Here is a 22,966-nt window from a genome sequence, read left to right as displayed (position 1 = left end):
ATTTTCACATTGCTACCTCAGGGAAGTTACAAAAACAGTCTGATCATCTTGTCCCCTTGCTTAAAGCCCTTTGATGATGTGCCACTATCTGAAGAGTATACTCCTTGGCTTGGCAAATAATAGCTTTCTTTGGCCCAGTACACAGTTCATTTTCCGATGTACCCTTTGATTTATTCACTTAATGTTAAGTCAAGCACCTACTGTATGTCAAGCCCTGGATATGCAAAATAAAAAAATACAGACCTTCTCCTTAAGGAGCTCACAGCCCAGTAGAAGAAACATTTTCATAAATATTTAAATAAAGTGATAACTGATACTACATTTTCCTTTTTTAAATCTTTGGCTGCCGCTGCTTGAACTGCTTCATGAATTCCTCTTGACAGTTCCTTAAAAATGATCTATAGAATCCTGATCTTGTCTCTCTATTCACTTTTAAACAAGTTCATCCTCACCTAAATTTTCAGTTATCATTGATATGGTGATTATCTGTATATACAGTTTCAGTCCCAATTCTACTGCTGAGTCCTAGACCCATACTCAACTGTGAACGGGGAGTGTCTACCTCATGTCAACTCCTCCCCACCAAATGGTGCTATCAGTCATTCAATTGCCAATTCACCAAGTCAGAAACTTCAACTTCCTTTTCTTATTACCCTGCATCTAAACATAATCAAGTTATACTGATTTTGTATTCTCAGTATTTAAAAAGTCTGTTCACTTCTTCTCATGTACATCACCATGATTTAGAAAAGGCAGCCAACACTTTCATACACAACTGCATCAGACTTGCTCTCCCTTCCTCCGATTTTGCTTCTACTCATTCTAGGCAACCAATCACCTTTCTAAAATGTTTTACTCTGTCTCTGGGATAGACTCCAAATTACTTTACCTGACAGAAGACCCTTGGTGCCTTCTCCAGCCTCAAGTCTCATTTCCTTTTAACACTCAACATTCCAGCTATCCAAAAATTCCTTCTTTCTAAGAATGAAAGAGGCTCTTTCTAATTTCAAAGTCTATGAATACACTTGCTGGTTCCAGTGCTTGGAAATGTGTTTGACACCTCTTTATTTGTATAACCATTACTTCTACTTTAGACCTCAATGAAGAGATTGCTTTCTCCAACCTCAGAAAATTGCTCTTCCTAGATGCTGTTCCTGAATGTAACCCATACTCATCTGCTTTGGTAGTCACTCTCCAAGACAGCCTGCAATGACCCCTACCTCATGTACTCATACTACTGCTGTGCCAGGGTTGGTGTATGTGACCAACAGAATGCAGTGGGTATGATGGTTTATCTTGTCTGAGATCAGATTATAAAAGACATCACTGCTTCTGTGTTTGTGTGTCTCTCTGATCATTCACTCTGGGAAAAGTGACAAGCCCTACAGAGAGGCCAATGCAGTGAGGAACTGAAGTCTTCTAACTATCCTGTGAGTCAGCTTGGAACCAAATTTGCCAGTTGCAATCTAACCTTTAGGTGACTATAGCCCTTAACTGCCTTGACTGCAAACTCATGAGAAAACCTGAGCCAGAATCACTCAGCTTAACTGTTCTCAGATTCCTAAATACCAGAAACTGTGTGAGTTCATAAATGTTTGTCTTTCTAGGCTGCTAAATTTGAGGATAATTTACTACTCAGAAATAGATAATACTCGCTTAAACAAAGACATTTTAAAATTTGCCCATCTACTTGTCTGTTTTCTCTACCAATCCATAATGTTCTTCAAGATAGAAATTAATGGTAGTTCATATTCTTTCCTACTCCCTAGTACTGGCACATACCTCAATACCTATTTGTTTACTTACTTATTTCTTTTCTTTCTTTCTTTTTAACATCTGCACTGTGGCATACTCAAGTTCCCAGGTCAGGGGTCGAATCAGAGCTGCAGCTGCTGGCCGATGCCATAGGCACAGCAATACCAGACCCAAGTCACATCTGCGACCTATGCCACAGCTTGTGGCAATGCCAGATCCTTAGCCCACTGAGCAAGGCCAGGGATGAAACCCACATCCTCACAGATACAACATCAGGTGCTTAACCCACTGAGCCACAATGCGAACTCCACAATATTTAAATCCAAGGAAATAATAAAAGTTATGCTATAAAGTTAGTGACAACACACAAAAGGAAGTACTTGAGTATTCATGGAATACTCCCAGAGCAGAAAATGCTTTAAGTTTTGAAGGGTGACTTGGAGTTTGCTAAGTTATTTTGAGGGGCAATAAGAAATAACCAATGCAGGAGGAAGACAAATTTTGTGTGAAGGCAAGTGGAGGGAAAGATCCTATCTTCAAGGATCCACAAGTAGTTGGAGAAAAGATTATTTGGAAGGGCAGAGGTGGGAGATGAGGCTGAAAAAATAGGCAGAGGGGGACAGTGAATGTACCCTATTAATTTAACAACTATTTACTGAATTCCTATTATACACCAGCATTTTAGGTGCTGGAAATACAGTGGTGAGCAAGACAGACAAAGTCATTGCTTCTATGCTAAGGAATCCGTAGTTTACTCTAAAAGAGATCAGGAGATTCAAAGCAAAAATTGACATGTAAATGTTCTAGGTATTCTAGGGTAATAACTCTGCATAAAACAATTGTAAAGAGAAAATGTTACGAGATAGGCATTGCATTAAAGGATATTATAGCAGATGAAGGACTGATGAAGATGAAATGAGGCAGCAAGCATAGAATAGAGGGAGAATCTGAGAAACACTTCACAAGTGATAAAGAACAGAACTCCATTAGTAAAACTTAGGTCAGTTCTAGCACTTTCAGGATGTGGCACAGTTCAGCACAGCTATAAGCCTAGGAAAACAAGTTCTGACACAAAATGTACCTTGATCAGTTGCTAGTTATCTATCATGGGGAAGTAACTTTAGCTTTCTGAATCTCAGTTTTCTCCTTTGTTAGACTGTTGTGAACATAAATATGTAAATGCAAAATATGCAAAAGCCATTAGAAAAACATTTGATTAAATGTTTTGAATAAACATGTACTGAATAATCCGTAGTTACTATAAATTTATCTTGTCAAGTCTTTGCTCACATAGTTCCTTCAGCCTACAGGGCCTCACTTCTTTTCTATATTTGTTTTGGGAAACTGAGCATTCAAATGTCACCTCAATTCAAACATCACCTCCTCACCTTTATTTGATCTTATAATTTATACATAATGGCCATTACAACAGTTTTCACATTATCTCATAAATCTCCATCCTCTTAACCCATTAGATGATATTTTAAACCTCTTTAAAGTAGAGTCCATGTCTTTCAGCTTTATATTTCTAACACCTAAGAGTGCTTGGCACATGATAAGTATAATATCAATATCTGTTATTTACTAACTGTGTGACAGTAGTAATTTGTATGTCTCTTTTGCTACATTTGACCTTTTTCAGGGCAGGTATGATGATGTTTCCCAAACCCTAGGAAGGGAACTGTATTTATATGATAGAGGGCTAAAGTCCCAAGAAACACAGAACTATAATTATAACTTCAAGATTGATAACAAAGCAGTTAATGGAGATGTTTGGTTGTTGAATGTCGGAAAAATCCAAAAGACTATCTAGACATTAACCATAATGGGTGAAATGCTACATTTGGCACACTGGAATGGAAACTGTAGGTGTGGCTTGTGTCATCAAGAAAGACCCTTAAATTCCTCACTAGCTTGACATGTCACCAGAGTTTTCGCTGAAAACACTGATCAAAATATTGTGTAGAAAAAAGGGATTTATTTTAAAAAGAAGAGTAAGGTATATTAAAAAGAACTATACATAATCCAAAATATATTTTCCTGCAAGAAACAATTTACTAATAAATGAAAGCATAGTTATTTATAATAACATCTATATAAAACAAGATAAAAAGTATAGTTAAAAATTACTACTTGAAAATAAAGAATTTTTAATCATTTTTCCCCTTCTTACCATGATGAATTTCAAATTCTTTGGTTCCTTGTCCTTTAAATACTGCTAGACATGGCTGAAAAACATAGAGATTACTACAGATGTCTGCTGCAGAGGAACAGTCAAACTTGCCAACCTAAAGTAGAAAGAGAAGGTTCAATCTGTCACAAATCTTATCCATTCAATTAAATATTCATGCGATAACCCCCAAATGACATTGCTCTAACACAGTTTCTAAACAGAAGTTAACAGACCATGAAAATAAGAGACAGAAGTCATTAGTTTACATTTAACGATGAAACTAAATTAAAAAAAAAATGCCTGAGATTTAAAAAATCTGAGAAAATTTCCAAGAAAATATTGTTTAAGAAATCCACCCTTCTAAAAATGTAGAGGATATTTATATAATCTTGGGGTGGAGGAGAGAGAGAGAGAACTTCTTGAGTAAGACTGTAGAAGCAGATATATTAGAAAAGGGTTGACATTTTCAAACAGTGTGGGGGGCGAAAACCTAGTAGGCAAATGATAAACCAAGAAAAAATATTTGCATCATTTAAGAGAGGATCCACTAAAAAACTAAAAGATGAATATCCCATCAGGAGAAAAAAGTGGGGCAGAGACATACAAAAAAAAATAAAGTAAAAAGCAAATAAATAAGTAATATTAACAACACTTTTGGCCTATTGGAATAGTGCTGATTATAAAGAAAGGGTTGGCACTGGTGCAGAGAAATTGTTACTCATATGCTATCAGTAAGAATATAAACTGATATAAGCTTTCTAGGACTGTAGTAATGAGGATAAAAATTTTTAAAAATATGTAACTTTGGTTCAAAAAGTCATGTTTGCAGTATATGCTTTTGATATACAATTATGGTGTAACTATAGAGTGAAATACTGCTTAGTCTTTTGGATGAGAATTCATATACACATAACCACATACACATATACACAAATACATTTCACTAGTATGTGGAAAAGTTTGTATCATAGAATGGAAGATTTTACATAAGAGAATATAGTGAAAAAATTTTGCTTAAAAAGTATATATGTAAATTTACATGTGTGTCTACTACAATGACTGTTACAATATGAGCATGTGTGCAAATAACATACATATGCCCACACATATAAAAAAAGTTTTGAAAGATTATACAGTAAATTCTTAGGATTATTAATAGTGGTGAAAATATGGGTAATTTTTAGGTATCTATTTTAATTTATTTTTGTGTTTATTTATATACATCTTAATTTAAAATAATGAGCATGAACTACACAAAAAAATAAGAATCTTTTCTTTTCTGGCTGCACCCATGGCACATGGATGTTCCCGGGCCAGGGACTGAATCTGAGCCACAGCTGCCACCAACACCACAGCTATGGCAACACCAAGATCCTTTAACCCATGGTGCTGGGCCAGAGATTGAACCCATGCATCTGCAGTAACCTGAGCCACTGCAGTCAGATTCTTAACCCACTGTGCCACAGGAGGAACTCCATAAAGAAATACGAATTTTAAAAAGGGGTGGATACCTTGTATGTATTTCAGAAAAACTGTATAATACAGATTTATCATATAGCAAATACTTGAGAAATGAAAGTTGACTTTTTTCAGGTATTTTAGTTTTTAATAGAAAAAAGAAAACAGAAGAACAAAAGCATTTACGGTTTCTCAATCTAGAATTTCAAGTGAGTATTTTTCTGTTATTTAAAACATATTATGGAGTTCCCGTCGTGGCGCAGTGGTTAACGAATCCGACTAGGAACCATAAGGTTGCGGGTTCGGTCCCTGCCCTTGCTCAGTGGGTTAACGATCCGGTGTTGCTGTGAGCTGTGGTGTAGGTTTGCAGACGGGGCTCGGATCCTGCGTTGCTGTGGCTCTGGCGTAGGCCGGTGGCTACAGCTCCGATTAGACCCCTAGCCTGGGAACCTCCATATGCCACGGAAGCAGCCCAAAGAAATAGCAAAAAGACCAAAAAAAAAAAAAAAAACCATATTATGTACTAGATTAAAAAGAAAGTACACAGCAGAAAACTAGGCAGAATACATTTTCTTACTTGAATATGTTCATTTTTAAGTAGAGTTTTTAGTTTCTTCAACTCAGGATCATTTGAAAATTCATTTCTTCCAAAGTAAAAAAATAAGAGCCACCGATGATGAGCCAAACGATCCTTGAAAGTGATTTAGAAAAATGATAAAAAAGTCAGAGATAGGAAATCCTAAGAATTCTAATTTTTATTCCCTTGACTTAATAACTATCCTACCCATTACTTCTAAATACTGCCTAAAATTTATACTTTATTTGGAATAATGCTATATAAATCAACTAAATATTACAGAAAAGAGTCACTAAATTATAACATCATACAGTAAGATGACTGTGCCAAGAAATAAATATATAGTTTTAATGACAGCGAAAAAGTTGAAAGTTGGGGAAGTCAGATTTTTCAGGTTTAACAAAATGTTTGGTAAGGATATAGTTAGAAAACTCTGGGATCAATAAGTAGAAAAAAAACTGATTCTAGTACAATCTGAATTATTTCTAAAGTTGCTTCCTAATTCTCAGTGAACAATGTAAATAGTTCTATAAGTGAGAACATGAAGTTCCAGATTAGATCCAAAGTTGCTTTGTGATAAAAATCTTGCTTTTGGCATTCTCACAAAGCCTACCTTCAGGACTAGTTAGGTGTTCCCTAACTACAAAGCCACCCTGAAGTTGCAACCCCATAACCCAGCAACTCTAGCATTAATCTAGAATCAACTGATACTATATATATATATATACATACACATATATGTATACTATATATATATACATACACATACATACATATATATTTATATAATAGATATAAATTCCTCTATACATGTATATAATCCTTTATATATACATAAAATCTTTTCTAGATAAAATCCTTTGAAACTGCTACTTTCTCTCTGAAAGCCAATGCTGATTTTAACATCTTAGGATTTGGGAGTTCCCATTGTGGCTCAGTGGTAATAAACTCGACTATTATCTATGAGGATGCTAATGCAAGTTCAATCCCTGGCCTCACTCAGTGGGTTAAGGATCCAGCATTGCTGAGCTGCGGTATAGGTCTCAGACACTGGATGTGGCGATGCTGTGGCTGTGGTGTAGGCTGGCAGCTACAGCTACGATTCGGTCCCTAGCCTGGGAACTTCCAATCACCAAAGAGCAGCCCTAGAAAGACCAAAACAAAAACAAAAACAAAAAGGATCTGAAATGTTACTAACATTTATTACTTTTCATTATGAATAAAAATATTACCTCTAGTGTGTTTGCTGAAAGTAGTTCAAAATCTGGAAGATTATGCATTATTTCCAAATATATTTCTTTAGCATCCAAAGAATTAAGAAACTAGAATAAAAGACAATACATTGTAATCTTTGTAATCAATGTCTGTTTATTTTAGTGTCTTTGTTTTTTTTTTCAGTTTTCAGTTGGGGGAAAAGAAAAAATCATAGAGGTTACAGTTTTCAAGCTAATTATTCTAAACATTGTCCTTTTCCAAAAAAAAAAGAAAAAAAGAAAAAAAGAGAGTGAGTTTGTCATATTTTGGCAATTATTAAAAAGCTGTATAATAGGCTTGTTTCTTTAAAAAAAAAAAGTTATGTAAAATAAATTTCATTATTAGGTCATTATTAGGTATTTTCTTACCTGGAATTTTCCATTAACTATGCTGCATATTCTATGATAATCCTCAAAATAACCCAGAGTCACCTCTGGTTCATTGGAAAAAAAGCTATATTATGTTCAGTTTAACTTAAATGCCAACCATATTTTACAGAATGACAATGCATTACAAATTCTTTAAAAATTGTTAAAAAAACTAGAATATTTGATGATCTAAGATGTTTCCTACCCCAATCAGTAATAGGAATTAAGATAAGAACAATTTATTACTGGAAGACTGGAATAGGCCTTGCTTATTATGGAGGTTTTTAGAAATAATGTCTAAAAACCAAACCACCTGAGTTTGGTAGAGTAAAATATATTGATAGATTTATTTTAAATATATTTTAGATCTAGGTTGATTATTTAAAATACAAACAAAAGAAATAGGCATATTTCAATTCTAATAAATCTTTATTTCTGTCCAAATTTTATCCTCAGGATATTTTTCTCATAGAACTCTATATCTACTTGTATACCTTTAATTATAAACTTTGACAGTTCAAATATTACTCGAAAGACCTAAAATTTCATTAAAAACTTGTAGGAACTACCACTGTATTCACAGTTTAATTGTGTTTGACAAGAGAATAATTATATGGATAGAAATAATGTCTATAACATAAGAACAGAAAACTCAGCTTTTCTGCTTAAAAAAAAATCTACAGCATATTCTCAAAAACTTATGAAATAATTTATCAAAGGGCTTAAAAGGTCAAAACAAAAAACTTGTGCCTCAGTATTACAGCTCATTCACTTTAGTCACATTCATCAAGAAAATTTTATTAAAAATATACCTATAGCAGCTTATATAAACAGTAAATTATAGATCCACACAACCTCACTATAAACATCTTTGCGTTAAGAGTAAAATCTGGCAGTTACACCTATAAAGGTATTGTCTAGCCTCTGAATTTCATCTGCCAGACATATTTAGCCAGCATAGTATTTTACATTTTTAAAAACTTGAATGCTTATAGGAGAGATAAGGACTTCTAATTCATCACTCTGTGTGATCACATTTCTAGTATCACTCCTTTATATTTACTAAGGTCATATCTGAGCTTATTGTTTTATATCAAAACACCCAAATATCTCACTAAAATATGAGATTATGTACTGAAGTCAAGAGCCTGAATTAAGTGTTGGCCAGCATACAGGTAATCTTCATGCGCTGATGGCAGGTGTAAATAAATCCAGCTTTTCTCAGGGCAATCTGGCAACATGAATTTAAAACTACTGTAGCCATCACATACTAAACAGATAATGGAAGAAGTGTACAAAGGTGAACAAGATAATTTATTACAACAGTGCTTATAATCATGAAAAAGTAGAAACAACTTAAGTATATAGATAATTAATCCAAGAGAGGACTGATTAAGTATGTCACCTGTAGTCAATGGATGACTATTCAGGAATTGATTTATTTGTGATTGATGTACAAATTTATAGGATTTTTTGTATACATTACTATTCAGGGACACACACAGCATAAGGCACATAAATATGCACTAAATATAGTACTTAAGTACTAGATACTCTTCTAGGCATTTGGGATTTAACAAAGGAAAATTCAACCAAAAATTTACTGCAGGAGAAAATAGTGAGAGTAAATAAGTAAATTATAGTGTACATTAAAAGGTGTTAAGTGCTCTGGTAGCAGTGGAGGTGGCTTATGGAAAGATTTTAAAGACAGAAACACAGATTTTCCTAATGAATAGGGTATAGGTTATAGCGTATGAGAAAAAGAGGAGTCAAGAATGACTCCAAGGTATTTGGCCTTAATGATAAAAGACGACATTTTCATCAACTGAGATGGGGGAAAACTGGGTGGAGCAGGTTTATGGGGAAACAGCAGGAGTATAGTTATAGAAAACTAAGTTTGAGACATCAATTAATATTCAAGGGGAGATACTGAACAGGCTGTAGGATATCTATGTTTGGAGTGGAGCAGAGGTCTTGGCCAAATATAAAACTGGTAAGTTGTCTGCATGAAGCTATAATTGCATGTGTATATAAGCAGAGATCTAGAAGGGTATGTACCAAGATTTGATGGTGCTTGCCAATGGGTGATTTAGCTTTAATGAATTTTGCATCTTTCTTTATACATTTATGTACCATATGTAAATTTATGTAATAAATATGTGTAATCTTTATCAACATCAAAAAAATTAAAATTTAGAAAACTATAGGAAGTATGTCACATAATTATTTAAAGTTTTCTTTTCTTCTGAGGTTCCATAGGGACTAATCTGATATCCCAGGTATTTGTCTCAGCTCCTTGATAACTACCTTGGACCTCAGCTTCCTCATTCATAAAATTAGGGAGGTGAACCACACCAATAGATTGTCAAACTGAGTTTATATCAGAATCAAACAAAATACTTTAATAAAACAGTTACCAGATTCCACCCCAAACCAATGATGTATATTTTAACTTTTGAAAATATGTAAATAAATGAAACCAGTAAATAATCATTTAATAACCTAAGAATGTATTCCATACCTTTGGGTTTTAAAAGTATAATGGTTTATGCCAGTTTAAAAATAATCCTTATAGCTGAGTTTTATAAATGGAAGTGCATATTAAAGAGGATCCCAGAAATTAAATATTTGTTCTAAATAATTAATGTTCTATAATTAGATGATATAAACATATTCTTTGTTTCTCATTGTTTATAAAATGATATATCTGAATGTATATGTTTATACATAAAGAGATTAAAACAATTCATACCAAAATACTGCTTTTCTCTTTGTTATTTAAAGTGGCTCCAGGAGGAAAATAGGCAGTAGTACTTGTTGTAATATCTAAACTTTTACAAAGGTTGTCCTGGGTGGCACAGTCCATCCATCCTACATTAACAAGACCATCCTAAAATGGAAAGAAACAAAAATCAGGTAGTGTTGTAAGTGGAAGAAAAGGTTAAAAAGATATATATTTAGCAAAACAACAACTTTTCTACTTGTAAATTAAACTTTTAAAAGACCACTCGAAAAATGATGCAAATTTGAAAAACATGATCAATAAATTTGATCTAATAGATTAATAAACTATACCTAACATACATAGGAAATATTTTCAAGTATAAACAGGACAGTAAGGGGCAAACTTTAACCCACAAAGGAAGCTTCAATAGTGTTACAATAACAACACAGACTGCACTCCCTGACCATAATATCATAAGAGCTAAATAAACAAAAAACCACACACAAAAAAAATGAAGTTTGGAAATGACAAAAACACTGTAACTCTCTGATTAAAGAGGAACTCGTAAGTAAATTATAGAATACTAAGAAGTGAATGACAGCAAAAGCACGACATGTTAAAATGTCCTAAACTTAGCTAATTAGAAACTTATACTTATGAACACACTTATCATAAAACAAGAAAGGTCACCAACAAGTGAATTAAGTCTTCAAGAAATGACCAAAAAAAACATGTGGAATCAGTTTTTAAATGTTTAACAATGGTGATAGTTTTAAAAATAATTGATGCTTACCAACATACCACTTAACCTGAGACGTGTCTGTGAAGTCAAACAATCTGGGAGGGGGGAAAAAAACTTATGAAGCAGTTTCAGCTTTATTAAGTCTATACTTTCATTCACCATTCCTCCACAACTATCATGTTGATTCTAAGGCTATTAATTGGGCTGTGCTGGTAAATACTGAGACCTTTATTTACTTGGTAGACACATAGGTCGAAGTCTCATTTTCCTTCCTCCCCACACCCGTTTCCCTCCCTTCTCCTCTCCCCCTCTCTTCACTCTCATTCTCTCTCATTACTCAGGATTTCTAGCTAAAGAAAAAAGAAGGAATTCCCTCACAAACACTCTTTAGGATCTTATTTTCCAATTTCTCCTATCAACAGTCTCCTTTATACAAAGGATGTCATGATTTGGAGTAATAAAATGCAATAGACCTATTTGATAACTGTATATATAAAATTCTTAAAATACAGTATAATCTTAAAATAGTTTTTTCACCATATTTATGGAAGTTCTGTAAATATGAATCCTAGGATATGAGACAGATTTAGAAGAAACATGTATCATTTAAGAGCTTACTAAGAGAGGTAAAACCAATCTACCTGTGGTGCAAGTAAGATAGTATCAGAAAGTTTTAAGTCTTCTTTACTTGTAGAATGGACAGAAACATGTGCATTAGGCCAAAATAAGACAAAACTCTTCAATGACAAAGTTTAGGGGTGATCAGGTAACTTTTGCTGCAAAGCAATAACTTCCTTAAGATGGGCCTTACCAGGAGTTCCCGATGTGGCTCAGCAGTTAATGAACCTGACTAGTATCCATGAGGATGTGGTTTTGATCCCTGTCATTGCTCAGTTGGTTAAGGATCTGGCATTGTCATAAGCTGTGGTGTAGGTCGCAGACACAGCTTGGATCCAGCATTGCTGTGACTGTAGCGTAGGCTGACAGCTTCAGCTCCAATTTGACTCCTAGCCGGGGAACCTCTGGATGCTGCAGGTGCAGCCCTAAAAAGACAAAAAAGAAGAAACAAAACAAAACCAAAAAAAAGAAGGGCCTTACCAGATAAGGTGAGTGGTTGATTTCAGTTGAAGTTAATACCTTTTCAACACAGCAGCATAAAGGCTGAGAGGCAAAGTATGGGGAAAAGTCCTACTGCCTAAATAGAGTTCACCATTTGTATAGGGTAATGTACTTTCAGCTTAATTTTACTAGGGGAAAGTTTCCTAGAATTGGAAAATCATCCTCAAATTTATGAAGCAAATGTGTTCATTTTTGATATGAAAAGAGGGAAAATAAAAAACTGCAAAAAAAAATCATTATTTTGGGAGGGTTGTATTTGTCAACAACTAATTATTTTTTCAAAGTGTCAAAAACATTTTTATCTATCTGATGGTACAATTTACCATGAGTATAATTAAGATGAAAAATTTGCCCAAACATAAACTATAAATGGTACTTTAAGAAGTTAGTAATTTCAGAGGAGAGATCAAGATGATGGAGACAGAGGACGTGGAACTCACCTCTCCAAACACATCAAAAATACATCTACACGTGGAATAATTCTAATGGAAAAAATGGCAGAAATACTGTACAATCAAAGTTGCAAAAAAGGAGTTCCCGTCGTGGCGCAGTGGTTAACGAATCTGACTAGGAACCATGAGGTTGCAGGTTTGATCCCTGGCCTCGCTCAGTGGGTTAAGGATCCGGTGTTGCTGTGAGCTGTGGTATAGGTCGCAGACGCGGCTCATATACCGCATTGCTGTGGCTGTGGCGTAGGCCGGCGGCTATAGCTCCAATTAGACCCCTAGCCTGGGAACCTCCACATGCCGTGGGAGCGGCCCTAGAAAAGGCAAAAAGACCAAAAAAAAAAAAAAAAACCACCAAAGTTGCAAAAAAGATTTCCATAAAACCAGGTAGAATAGAAAAGCCCTGAGTTGGAAACCTCTGCCCGAGTGTGATGTGAAAAGGAAGAGAAGGTCCCCACAGGCAGACCAGACCCTCATTGTAGGGAGCAAGTGGGCTGAGCCACAGACTGGGTATCCAGTCCTGGGGTCCTGCAAGGAGGAGACAAGTTCCCTTGGCTGCTGGGAGAACCACTGGGACAGAGAGAAGGGCTAGAGAAGCCCAGATTCTACTCATGAGGAGTGCATGTGTGCTGGCTTACCAACAATCATAGTGGAGAGAGCTTTGCACTGGTAGCTGCCCCTTGTCAAACTCTCCAATCTGAGTCACGTGAATACCCCATCCCTGTGCACTCTACACCACAGTTTGGCACAAGATCTGGGCCAACCCAGCCCTGGAAAAAGACTCAGTCTGGCTACAAAGTCAGTCTAGGGGTCCAGGGATATGATCCAGATTGGGCAGAGGTGGCCTCTGTCAGCACTCAGTTGGGTGATACCAGAGAAGTACCCTCCAGTTTGCCTCCCAGCAGAGACTGCAGTTTGTCTCCCAGAAGAACCAGCACTTTGGCTCTACTCAGTATACACAGCAGCTTAGCCTTGGATCCAGGTCACACAGGTCCTTTGAGACGCTCTCTGGTGGTGGCACATCTATCTCAATTCTTGCAGCCTTGCACTTGACTGGGATGAACACAACAAGGGAAGGGACACAACCTTGGAATGCATCTGAGTAGAGCCTCAGACACCCTACGCAGGTGCCATATTGATCCTCTGTGAGCACACAGGCCTTGCTTCATCAATCATTTCCTTTGCAGGCAGGGCAGTATTTAAGGGGAATGTAGCCCCACCTCAGGGCATCTGGGGACCAGACCCAGCCCTTGAGAGGGCAACACCAGCCATGGAACAAAGAACAAGTTCCGTCTCACACCCTGCACAGGCTTTAGATCCCCCAAATCCAATCACACGCCCTATTCAAGGTGGTAACGAGCACACCCTGAAGAAAGATGCGGCTGGTGTCCATATCAAAATCAGTACTTGCACCAAAGAAATGTACACATGCAATCTACAAAGGGATGCTCCCATAAAAAAATACCCTTTTGAGACCATAATAGATAATAGTTTCTCCCAAATTCATGGAGTCAGAGAAAGTTAAATAAAATGAAAAGGCAGAGGAACTACTCCCAATTAAAAGAGTAAGGAGATAAAGAAGATGTGACACATATACACAATGGAGTATTACTCAGCCACAAAAAAGAAGGAAATAACACCATTTGCAGCAAGGTGGATAGACCTAGAGATTATCATACAAAGTGAAGTTAGTCAAATAGTGAAAGACAAATCATATGATATCCCTTATGTGTGGAGTCTAAAAGGATACAAAGGAACTTATCTGCTGAACAGAAACAGACTCACAGACTTTGAAAACAAAGTTATGGTTAATGAAGGGGACAGATGCAGGGAAGGGATGGATTTGGGGTGTGGGCTGGCATAGGCACACTGTGGCATATGGAAGGATTGGTCAACAGGGACTTGCTACATAGCACAGAGAACTCTACCTAATATTCTTGGAAAAAGCATCTGAAAAAGAATGGGTGTGTGTATATGTATAACTGAATCACTGTTATGGAGAAGAAATTATCACAACATGTAAATCTACTATACTTGAATAAAACTTTACAAAATGAAAAAAAAAATTAAAACAGAGCTCACCAGCCTACCAGATTTCAAGTTCAAAAAGGTGGTAATAAAATTGTTAAATGAATTAAGACAGATTATCAATATAAATGCAGATCACTGTAACAGGGAACTAGAAACTATAAAGATGAACCATTCAAAAATACTTAATTCAACTTTTTAAATAAAGCAATCAAGAATCAATGAACAGCTGACTAAAGGGCACAGAAGAATGAATAAGTAATGTGGAAGACAATAATAGAAATCACCTTATCAGAAGAGCAGACAGAAAGACAAATTAAAAAAAAGAAATGTGAAATTTATGGAATAAAACGTGCAAAACTATCATAACCAGTTCTAGAAGGAGAGAGAGAGAGAGAAAGAAGCAGATCAAAATGTATTTTAAGGAGTTCCCATCGTGGCGCAGTGGTTAACGAATCCGACTAGGAACCATGAGGTTGAGGGTTCGGTCCCTGCCCTTGCTCAGTGGGTTAACGATCCGGCGTTGCCATGAGCTGTGGTGTAGGTTGCAGACGCGGCTCGGATCCCGTGTTGCTGTGGCTCTGGCGTAGGCCGGTGGCTACAGCTCCGATTCAACCCCTAGCCTGGGAACCTCCATATGCCGCGGGAGCGGCCCAAGAAATAGCAACAACAACAAAAAAAAGTATATAAAAAAAAATGTATTTGAAGAAATTATGGCTGAAAATTTCCCAAATCTAAAGAAGGAAACAGATATCCAAGCACAAGAGGTACCAAATGTCCCAAACAAGATGACCCCAAACTGACTCAGAACAAGATATGTCACAATTAAAATAGTAAAATTTAAAAATAAAAAGAGGATTTTAAAGGCATCAGGAGAAAAAGTGTCATGTAAAGGGAACCCCCGTAAATCTATGAGCTAATTTCTTTGTAGAAACTTCACAAGCCAGAATGGAAGTGGCATGATATATTCAAAGTTCTGAAAAGGAAGACCTGCAAGCTATGATACTCTACACAGCACAATTATCATTTAGAATAGAAGGAATGATAAAGAATTTCTCAGACAAGCACAAACTGCAAGAATTCTGTTCAGGGTCTTCTCTAAATAGAAAAGCAGTGAGACTACAGGAAAGGAAAAACCACAATAGGAAAGGCAAATATATGGTAAGGATTGAAGGTTACAAAAAAACCAGTATGTAAACAATCAAAAAAATTTGTAAAAGCAAGTAACTACAATAAACAGTAAAAGGACAAGCATGAAGATTTTAAGACAAGACATCAAAATCATAAAACATGGTGGAGGGGAGTAAAAATATGTACACCTTTTAGAACGTTTTTGAACTTGGATGAGTATCAGTTTAAAGCATGTTAGTTATAGGTCAACAGACATGAACTCCATGGTAACCACAAATCGAACACATGCAACAGAGTCACAGAAACCAAAAAAGAAAGGAACCCATGCATGCTACAAAAGAAAATTATCAGACCAAAAGAAAAAAGAGAAATAAGCAAAGAAGTACTATGACAACAACTGGAAAATAACAATTAAAATGGTCTTCAGTACATACCTACTAATGATTACTTTGAATGTCAAGAGACTAAATGCTCTAATCAAAAGAGTGGCTGGTTGGATTAAAAAAAAAAAACAAAAAAAAACCTAAAATATACTGACTGCAAGAGACTAACGTCAGGGTGAAAGACACCCACAGACTGAAAGTGAAGGAAAAAGATATTTTGTGCAGATGGAAGTGACAAGAAAGAAGAGGTAGCAGCACCTGTATCAGACAAAGGGCATTAAATAATGGCAAAGAGATCAATATAAGAAGAGAATATAACATATATACACACTATATAGGAACATCTAAATATATGACACAAATTCTAACACACATAAAGGGAGAAAGTGAAAATAATACAGTAGCAGCTCCTGCTGTGGCTCAGCAGAAACGAATCTGACCAGTATCCATGAGGATGCAGATTTGATCCCTGGCCTCGCTCAGTGGGTTACGGATCTGGTGTTGCCATGAGCTGTGGTGCAGGGTGCAGATGCAGCTCAGATGTGATGTGGCTGTGGCATAGGTCGGAGGCTACAGCTCTGATTTGACCCCTACCCTGGGAACCTCTGTATGCTGTGGGTGTAGCCCTAAAAAGACAAAAAAGAAAAAAAAAAGAGAAAAGAATAGTAGGAGACTTTAACACCCCATGCACATCAATGGCTAGATCATCCAGACAGAAAATCAATAAGGCAACAACCATTTTAAATGGCACAGTAGACCAGTTGAGCTTAATAGATTTCTACAGGACACCACATCCAACCCGCCTGCCCAGAATTCATACTCTTTCAAGTGCATATGGAATGTTCTCTAGGACAGAGTACATACTAGGTCACAAAGCAAGGCTCAAGAGATTTAAGATGACACATGTAATTTAAAGCTTCTTTTCTGAGCACAATGGTATGAAATCAGAAAACAACTACATAAAGAAAAATGAGAAAAGAACAAATACGTGGAGGCTAAACAACATGCTACCAAGAAACTAATGAGTCAAAAATGGAATCGAAGAAGAAACTGGAAAATACCTTGAGACAAAGGAAAATGAAAACACAACATTACAAAATCTATGGGATGCAACAAAGGCAATTCTCACAGGGAAGTTCATAACAATATAGTCCTTCCTCAAAAAAAACAAGAGAAATCTCAAATGAACAACCTCTCCAACCACCTAAAAGAATTAGAACAACAGATCCCAAAGTCAGCAGAATGAAATTTAAAGATCAGAGAGAAATAAATAAAATTGACCAGGAGAAAGAAAAAAAAAGAATCAATAACAAGCCAGACTTATCAAGAAGAAAAGAGGAGAAATAACTTACACTACAGAAATAGAAAAAAAATCAAAGAATACAATGAACAGTTATACGCCAACAAATTGGACAGTCTAGGAGAAATGGACAAATTCTTAGAAACATACAGTTGCCTTGACTAAGAAACAGTTTGAACAGACTGATCACTAGATATAAAATAGAATCTGTAATAATAATAAAAAAAAAGTCTTCAAACAAAAGTCCAAGACCAGATGGCTTCACTGAAGAACTTATTTCTATCCTTCTCAAATTATACCAAAAAAATTCAAGAGGGATCACTCCCAAATTCATCCCACAAGGCCACTATTACCTTGATATCAAAACTAGATGAAGATACCACAAAAAAGAAATTTACAGATCAGTATATTTGATTAATATAGATGAAAAAAATTATCAACAATATATTAGCAAACTGAATCCAACAACACCTTAAAAGGGTCATACACCAAGATCAAGATGGATTCATTCCAGATCATTAGGATGGCTCCACATATGCAAATAAGTCAATGTGATACACTATACGAACAAATGGAAAGACAAAGACCACATGATCATCTCAACAGATGCAGAAAAAGCATCTGATAAAATTTAACATCCGTTCTTGATAAAAACTCTCATCACCAAAGTGTGTGTAGAGGGAATATATTTCAACACAATAAAGGGCATTTTGATAAACCCACAGCCAACATAATACTCAACTGTGAAAAGCTGGCAGCCTTCCTTTTAAATTCAGGAACAAAACCAGTATGCCTACTCTCACAGCTTCTATTCAACAGAGTATTAGAATTCCTAGCCATAGCAATCACACAGGTAAAAGAAATAAAAGGTATTCAAATTGGAAAGGAAGAGGATGATACTCTATATAGAGAGCCCTAAAATCTTCACTCAAAAAGTATTAAAATTAATAAAGGAATTAGGTAAAATGGCAGGATACAAGATTAACACACAGAAATCTGTCATGTTTCTATAAACTACAGATGAAATACAAGTTTAAAAAAAAAAACCCCACTTAACATCACGTAAAAAAAAACCACCTTGGAATAACCTGGTAACCTAGTAACCAAGGAGGTGAAATACCTACACAGTGAAAACGAAAATACACTGTTAAAGGGAAATGAAGACGATTCAAAGAAATGGAAAGATATCCTATTCTCTTACATGGGAAGAATTAATGTTGTTAAAATGGGCACACCACCCAAAGCAATCTACAGAGTTAATGCAATCTCTACCAAAATACTCATGACACTGTTCACAGAATTAGAATAATCTTAAGATTTATATGAAATCACAAAAGACCAAGAACTGTTAAAGCAATTCTGAGGAAAAAGAACAAAGCTGGAAGCATAACACTTCTTGAATTCACAATATATAGCAAAGACGGTAATCAAAACTGTGTGGTATCGGTACAAAAACAGACATATAGATCAATCAATGGAACAGAAGAGAAAGCCCAGAAATAAATAAACCCATACACCTGTGGCCAATTAATCTACAACAAAAGAGGCAAGAGTATAGACAAAAGACAGTCTCTTCAACAAATGGTGTTAGAAAACTGGACAGCTACACGTAAATCAACAAAATTAGAATACTCCCTCACACCATATACAAAACAATATAAAGACCTAAATATAAGGCATCCCATCATACCATAAAATTCCTAGAGGAAAACATAGGCAAAACATTCTCAGGCATAAACTGTAGCAATATTTTCATATATCGGTCTCCAAAGGCAAAAGAAATAAAAGCAAAAATAAACAAATGGGAACTAATAAAACCTAAAAGCTTTTCACAGTAAAGGAAATCATCAATAAAACAAAAAGACAAACTACAACTGGTAGAAAATATCTGCAAACGATCTGACAAGGACTTAGTTTCCAAAATATAAAAAAAAATAGAGCTCAGTAATGAAAAAACAAACAACAAACAACCCAATCAAAAAATAAGCAGAAGACCTAAATAGATATTTCTCCAAAGAAGACATACACATGGCTAACAGGCACATTAAAATATATTCAACATCACTAATTATTAAATAAATGCAAATCAAAACTATAATGAGGTATCACCTCACACTAATCAGAATGGCCATCATTATTAAGTCTTACAGATTACAAATGCTGGAAAGGGTATGGAGAAAAAGAATGGCTACACTGTTGTTGGAAATGTAAGTGGGTGTAGCCACCATGGAAAACAGAATGAAGGTTCCTTAAAAAAAACTAAAAACAGAGCTACCATATGATCCAGCAATCCCACTCCTGGTGTGTGTGTGTGTATATATATATATATATATATATATATATATATATATATCCAGAAAGCAAAACAAAACAACCCTCTAATTTGAAAAGATAAATGCACCAAGTATTCACAGGAGCACTATTTACAAAAGCCGAGACATGGAAACAACTCAAGTGCTCATCAACAGACAATTGGTTTAAGAAGATATGGTACAGATAAAATGGATATTATTCAGCCATGAAAAGTATGAAATACTGACATATGCAGCAACAAGGATGGACCTAGAGAATATTATAACTTAGTGAAGTCAGACAGAGAAAGACAAATATATGCTACACTTGCATGTGGAATCTAACAAATAATACAAATGAATCTATATACAAAAAAGAAAAAGAGACACAGAAGACAAATTTATGGTTACCAAAGGGGAAAGAGAGAGGGAAGAAGGAATACGTTAAGAGTCTAGGATTGAGAGATATAAACTACATACATAAAATAGCCAAGCAATAAGGATTTATTGTATAGTACAGGGAATTATACCCAATATCATGTAATAACCTATACTGGAATATAATCCACAAAAAAACAAATATTATGAATCACTATGCTTTACATTTGAAATTAACACAATATTATAAATCTATACCTTGAAAGAAGAAAGAAATAGTTTTTGCAAGATTTTAATTTTTTCTATTACAGTTGATTTTACAATGTTCTGTCAATTTCTGCTGTTCAACAAAGTGATCCAGTCATACGTATACATGACTACGTAAATGTATATGTATACATAGTCATACATACATACACACACACATTCTTTTTCTCACATTATTCTCCATCATGTTTCATCACAAGTGACTAGATATATGGTTCCCTGTGCTATACAGCAGAATCTCATTGCTTATCCACTCCAAATGCAATAGTTTGTATCTAATAACCCCAAACTTCCAGGCATTCCATTCCCTCCCCCTCAGCAACCACAAGAAATTAATAATTTTATAACTGTAGGTGTAAAATAATAAAAAAGGTAAATATTCATTAAATTAAAAAATTATAACTGGGTATAAATAGAACTCTGAAGTATTAAATAATCAGTTATAGTAGCATACTTAAGATTTTCACCTAGTCTAAGGGTACATATCTCTAGTTATAAGATTAATAGTTTCTGGGGATCTAATGTATAGCATATAGCTAATAACATTGTATTAAATACTTGGAAGTCACTGAAAAAAAACAGATCTTAACTGTTCTCATCACAAAAAATAAATAGTAATTAATTTCATAACAGAATGAGGTGTTAACGCTACAGTGGTAATCATTTTGCAACACCTAAGTGTATCAAATCAACAGTTTGTATACCTTAAAGTTATAGAAGGTTCTATGTCAATTTTATCTCAGTAAATTTAGAAAAACAAAGATTGTCAACTGAAAATCAAATGTCATAGTCTCTTCATCATAATGAGATAACAAATATTACCTCCTCCTTTGGAACAAAAAGTGATCAGCCAGCCAATACCAGCAGCAAACGCAGTTTGAATGGAGTTAACGAAATTTCCTTAAGAGAAAATAAAGCAAATTTCTGCTTACTTACTATTCCATAATGGAAACTGGTTTCTAAATGGTTTTGCCATTCTAATCTCACCCATTTCCAATAAACTATGCGCAGTTTTCAGGAGTCCCCAAAAATCTTCAGTATGTCAAATTCCTACACTGACTTTTTTCATCGCATAAAATCTAAACAATTTTCTTAAGAAACTCAAATTCGCAATTAAGCCCCTTGTGATCTGAGCTTTGTCTACCCATCCAGCCCACCATATTCTTCCTAACATCATTCTCAAAAAAATTACTCATTTTTTGGTTAGATTCATGAAATATTGCCAGTTTTCCAAATACAGTGACTTTTAAGGCTTCTTCACTTTTAAGACAGACTGGATTTGACTGACTTCATTCAAGAAATTTTTCCTAACCCTTCCTCTTTTCCTCACCTGAATTCTTTCATATACTTCATGCTTTCCTAAACTTACCTCTATCATAATAGTTACTGCATTGTATCTTATTTTATTTATCCTTTTGGCTACACTCTAGCATGTGGAAATTCTGGGCCAGGGATCAAACCTGAACCACAGCAGCAACCCAAGTCATTGCAGTAACAACACTGGATCCTTAATCCTTAACCCGCTGTACCACAAGAGAAATTCCACTGCCTTATATCTTAATGGTTTACTAACAGGGGCCCTGCAAGGCAGGGATTATATAATTTATTACTGAAGCCCTAGTATTTAACATGGTTTCAGAGACATAACTGGTATTCAATGAATGATATGAGCATTCCTTTAGAAGCAAATACTATCAATAGTTTCATGGGTAGTACAGAGTATTTAAATGACCCATCTAAAGTCACTTGATAAATTAAAAGCCTAAGTTTAGAAGAGTTTTTAAACTTTAAACTGAAAAGGCAAGAATTTACTGCCTGATGTAATATACTTAGGAAAGTAATACAACATTTGGTTTACAAAACATTTAGCTAAACTTTGAAAGTTGCCTTTTCATCCAGTCCCATCTCATATCCTATATCTTAATTGTTTCGGTTTCTGTGTAAATATAATTAATTAAATGTCTACTATTCAGTGGAGTTCCGAACAAATGACACAACTGCCTTATAGGAAGCATGGAAAAGATATTTTAAAATTTCAATATTATGGAGTTCCTGTTGTAGCTCAGCAGTTAGTGAACCCAACTAGCATCCATGAGGATGTGGGTTCGATCCCTGGCCTCACTCAGTGGGTTAAGAATCTGGCGTTGCTGTGAGCTGTGATGTGGGTCAGAAACGTGGCTCGGATCATGCATTGCTGTGGCTGTGGCCTAAGCCGGCGGCTACAGCTCTGTTTTGACCCCTAGCCTGGGAACCTCCACATGCCGTGGGTGCAGCCCTAAAGAGACCAAAAAAAAAATCAGTATTATGACTAAAACGTTACCACTGTCACTGAAAAACTTAAAATACCAATTTAAAGTCTTTGAAAATCAAGGAAATTATGAAAATAAAATTACCTGTCCATAATTCTGTCACTGTGCTTCTAACATACTGCATAGCGAAATTCACCAAACTTTCCTTTGATCTGTCACCGTGGTACTTTACTGCAGCCTATTTTTTTATTTATAAAAAGAGAAACATATTTTAATTTCCTTTTTAAAACTCATACCAAATACTTTAGACTCAGTATTAGAT

The 22,966-nt window shown here is 35.3% G+C and overlaps 1 protein-coding gene across 1 annotated transcript in view; it reads right to left on the bottom strand.

Moving 5' to 3' along the window:
• The window catches only part of DNAJC10 (DnaJ heat shock protein family (Hsp40) member C10), a 56,805-nt gene that overhangs the window by 21,143 nt on the left and 12,696 nt on the right, over positions 1-22,966 (bottom strand). Inside the window, exons 8-14 of the mRNA XM_047773021.1 lie at positions 22,789-22,882; positions 21,218-21,295; positions 11,104-11,147; positions 10,338-10,475; positions 7,196-7,285; positions 5,964-6,077; positions 3,929-4,043 (exon numbers count right to left, since the gene is read on the bottom strand). Coding sequence (XP_047628977.1) covers positions 3,929-4,043; positions 5,964-6,077; positions 7,196-7,285; positions 10,338-10,475; positions 11,104-11,147; positions 21,218-21,295; positions 22,789-22,882 — 673 coding nt within the window. The remainder of the gene's footprint in view (positions 1-3,928; positions 4,044-5,963; positions 6,078-7,195; positions 7,286-10,337; positions 10,476-11,103; positions 11,148-21,217; positions 21,296-22,788; positions 22,883-22,966) is intronic.

This window comes from Phacochoerus africanus, chromosome 3 (assembly GCF_016906955.1).
Source record: "Phacochoerus africanus isolate WHEZ1 chromosome 3, ROS_Pafr_v1, whole genome shotgun sequence".
In the NCBI taxonomy this organism is placed as follows: domain Eukaryota; kingdom Metazoa; phylum Chordata; class Mammalia; order Artiodactyla; family Suidae; genus Phacochoerus; species Phacochoerus africanus.
This window is presented reverse-complemented; position numbering and strand designations above follow the sequence as displayed.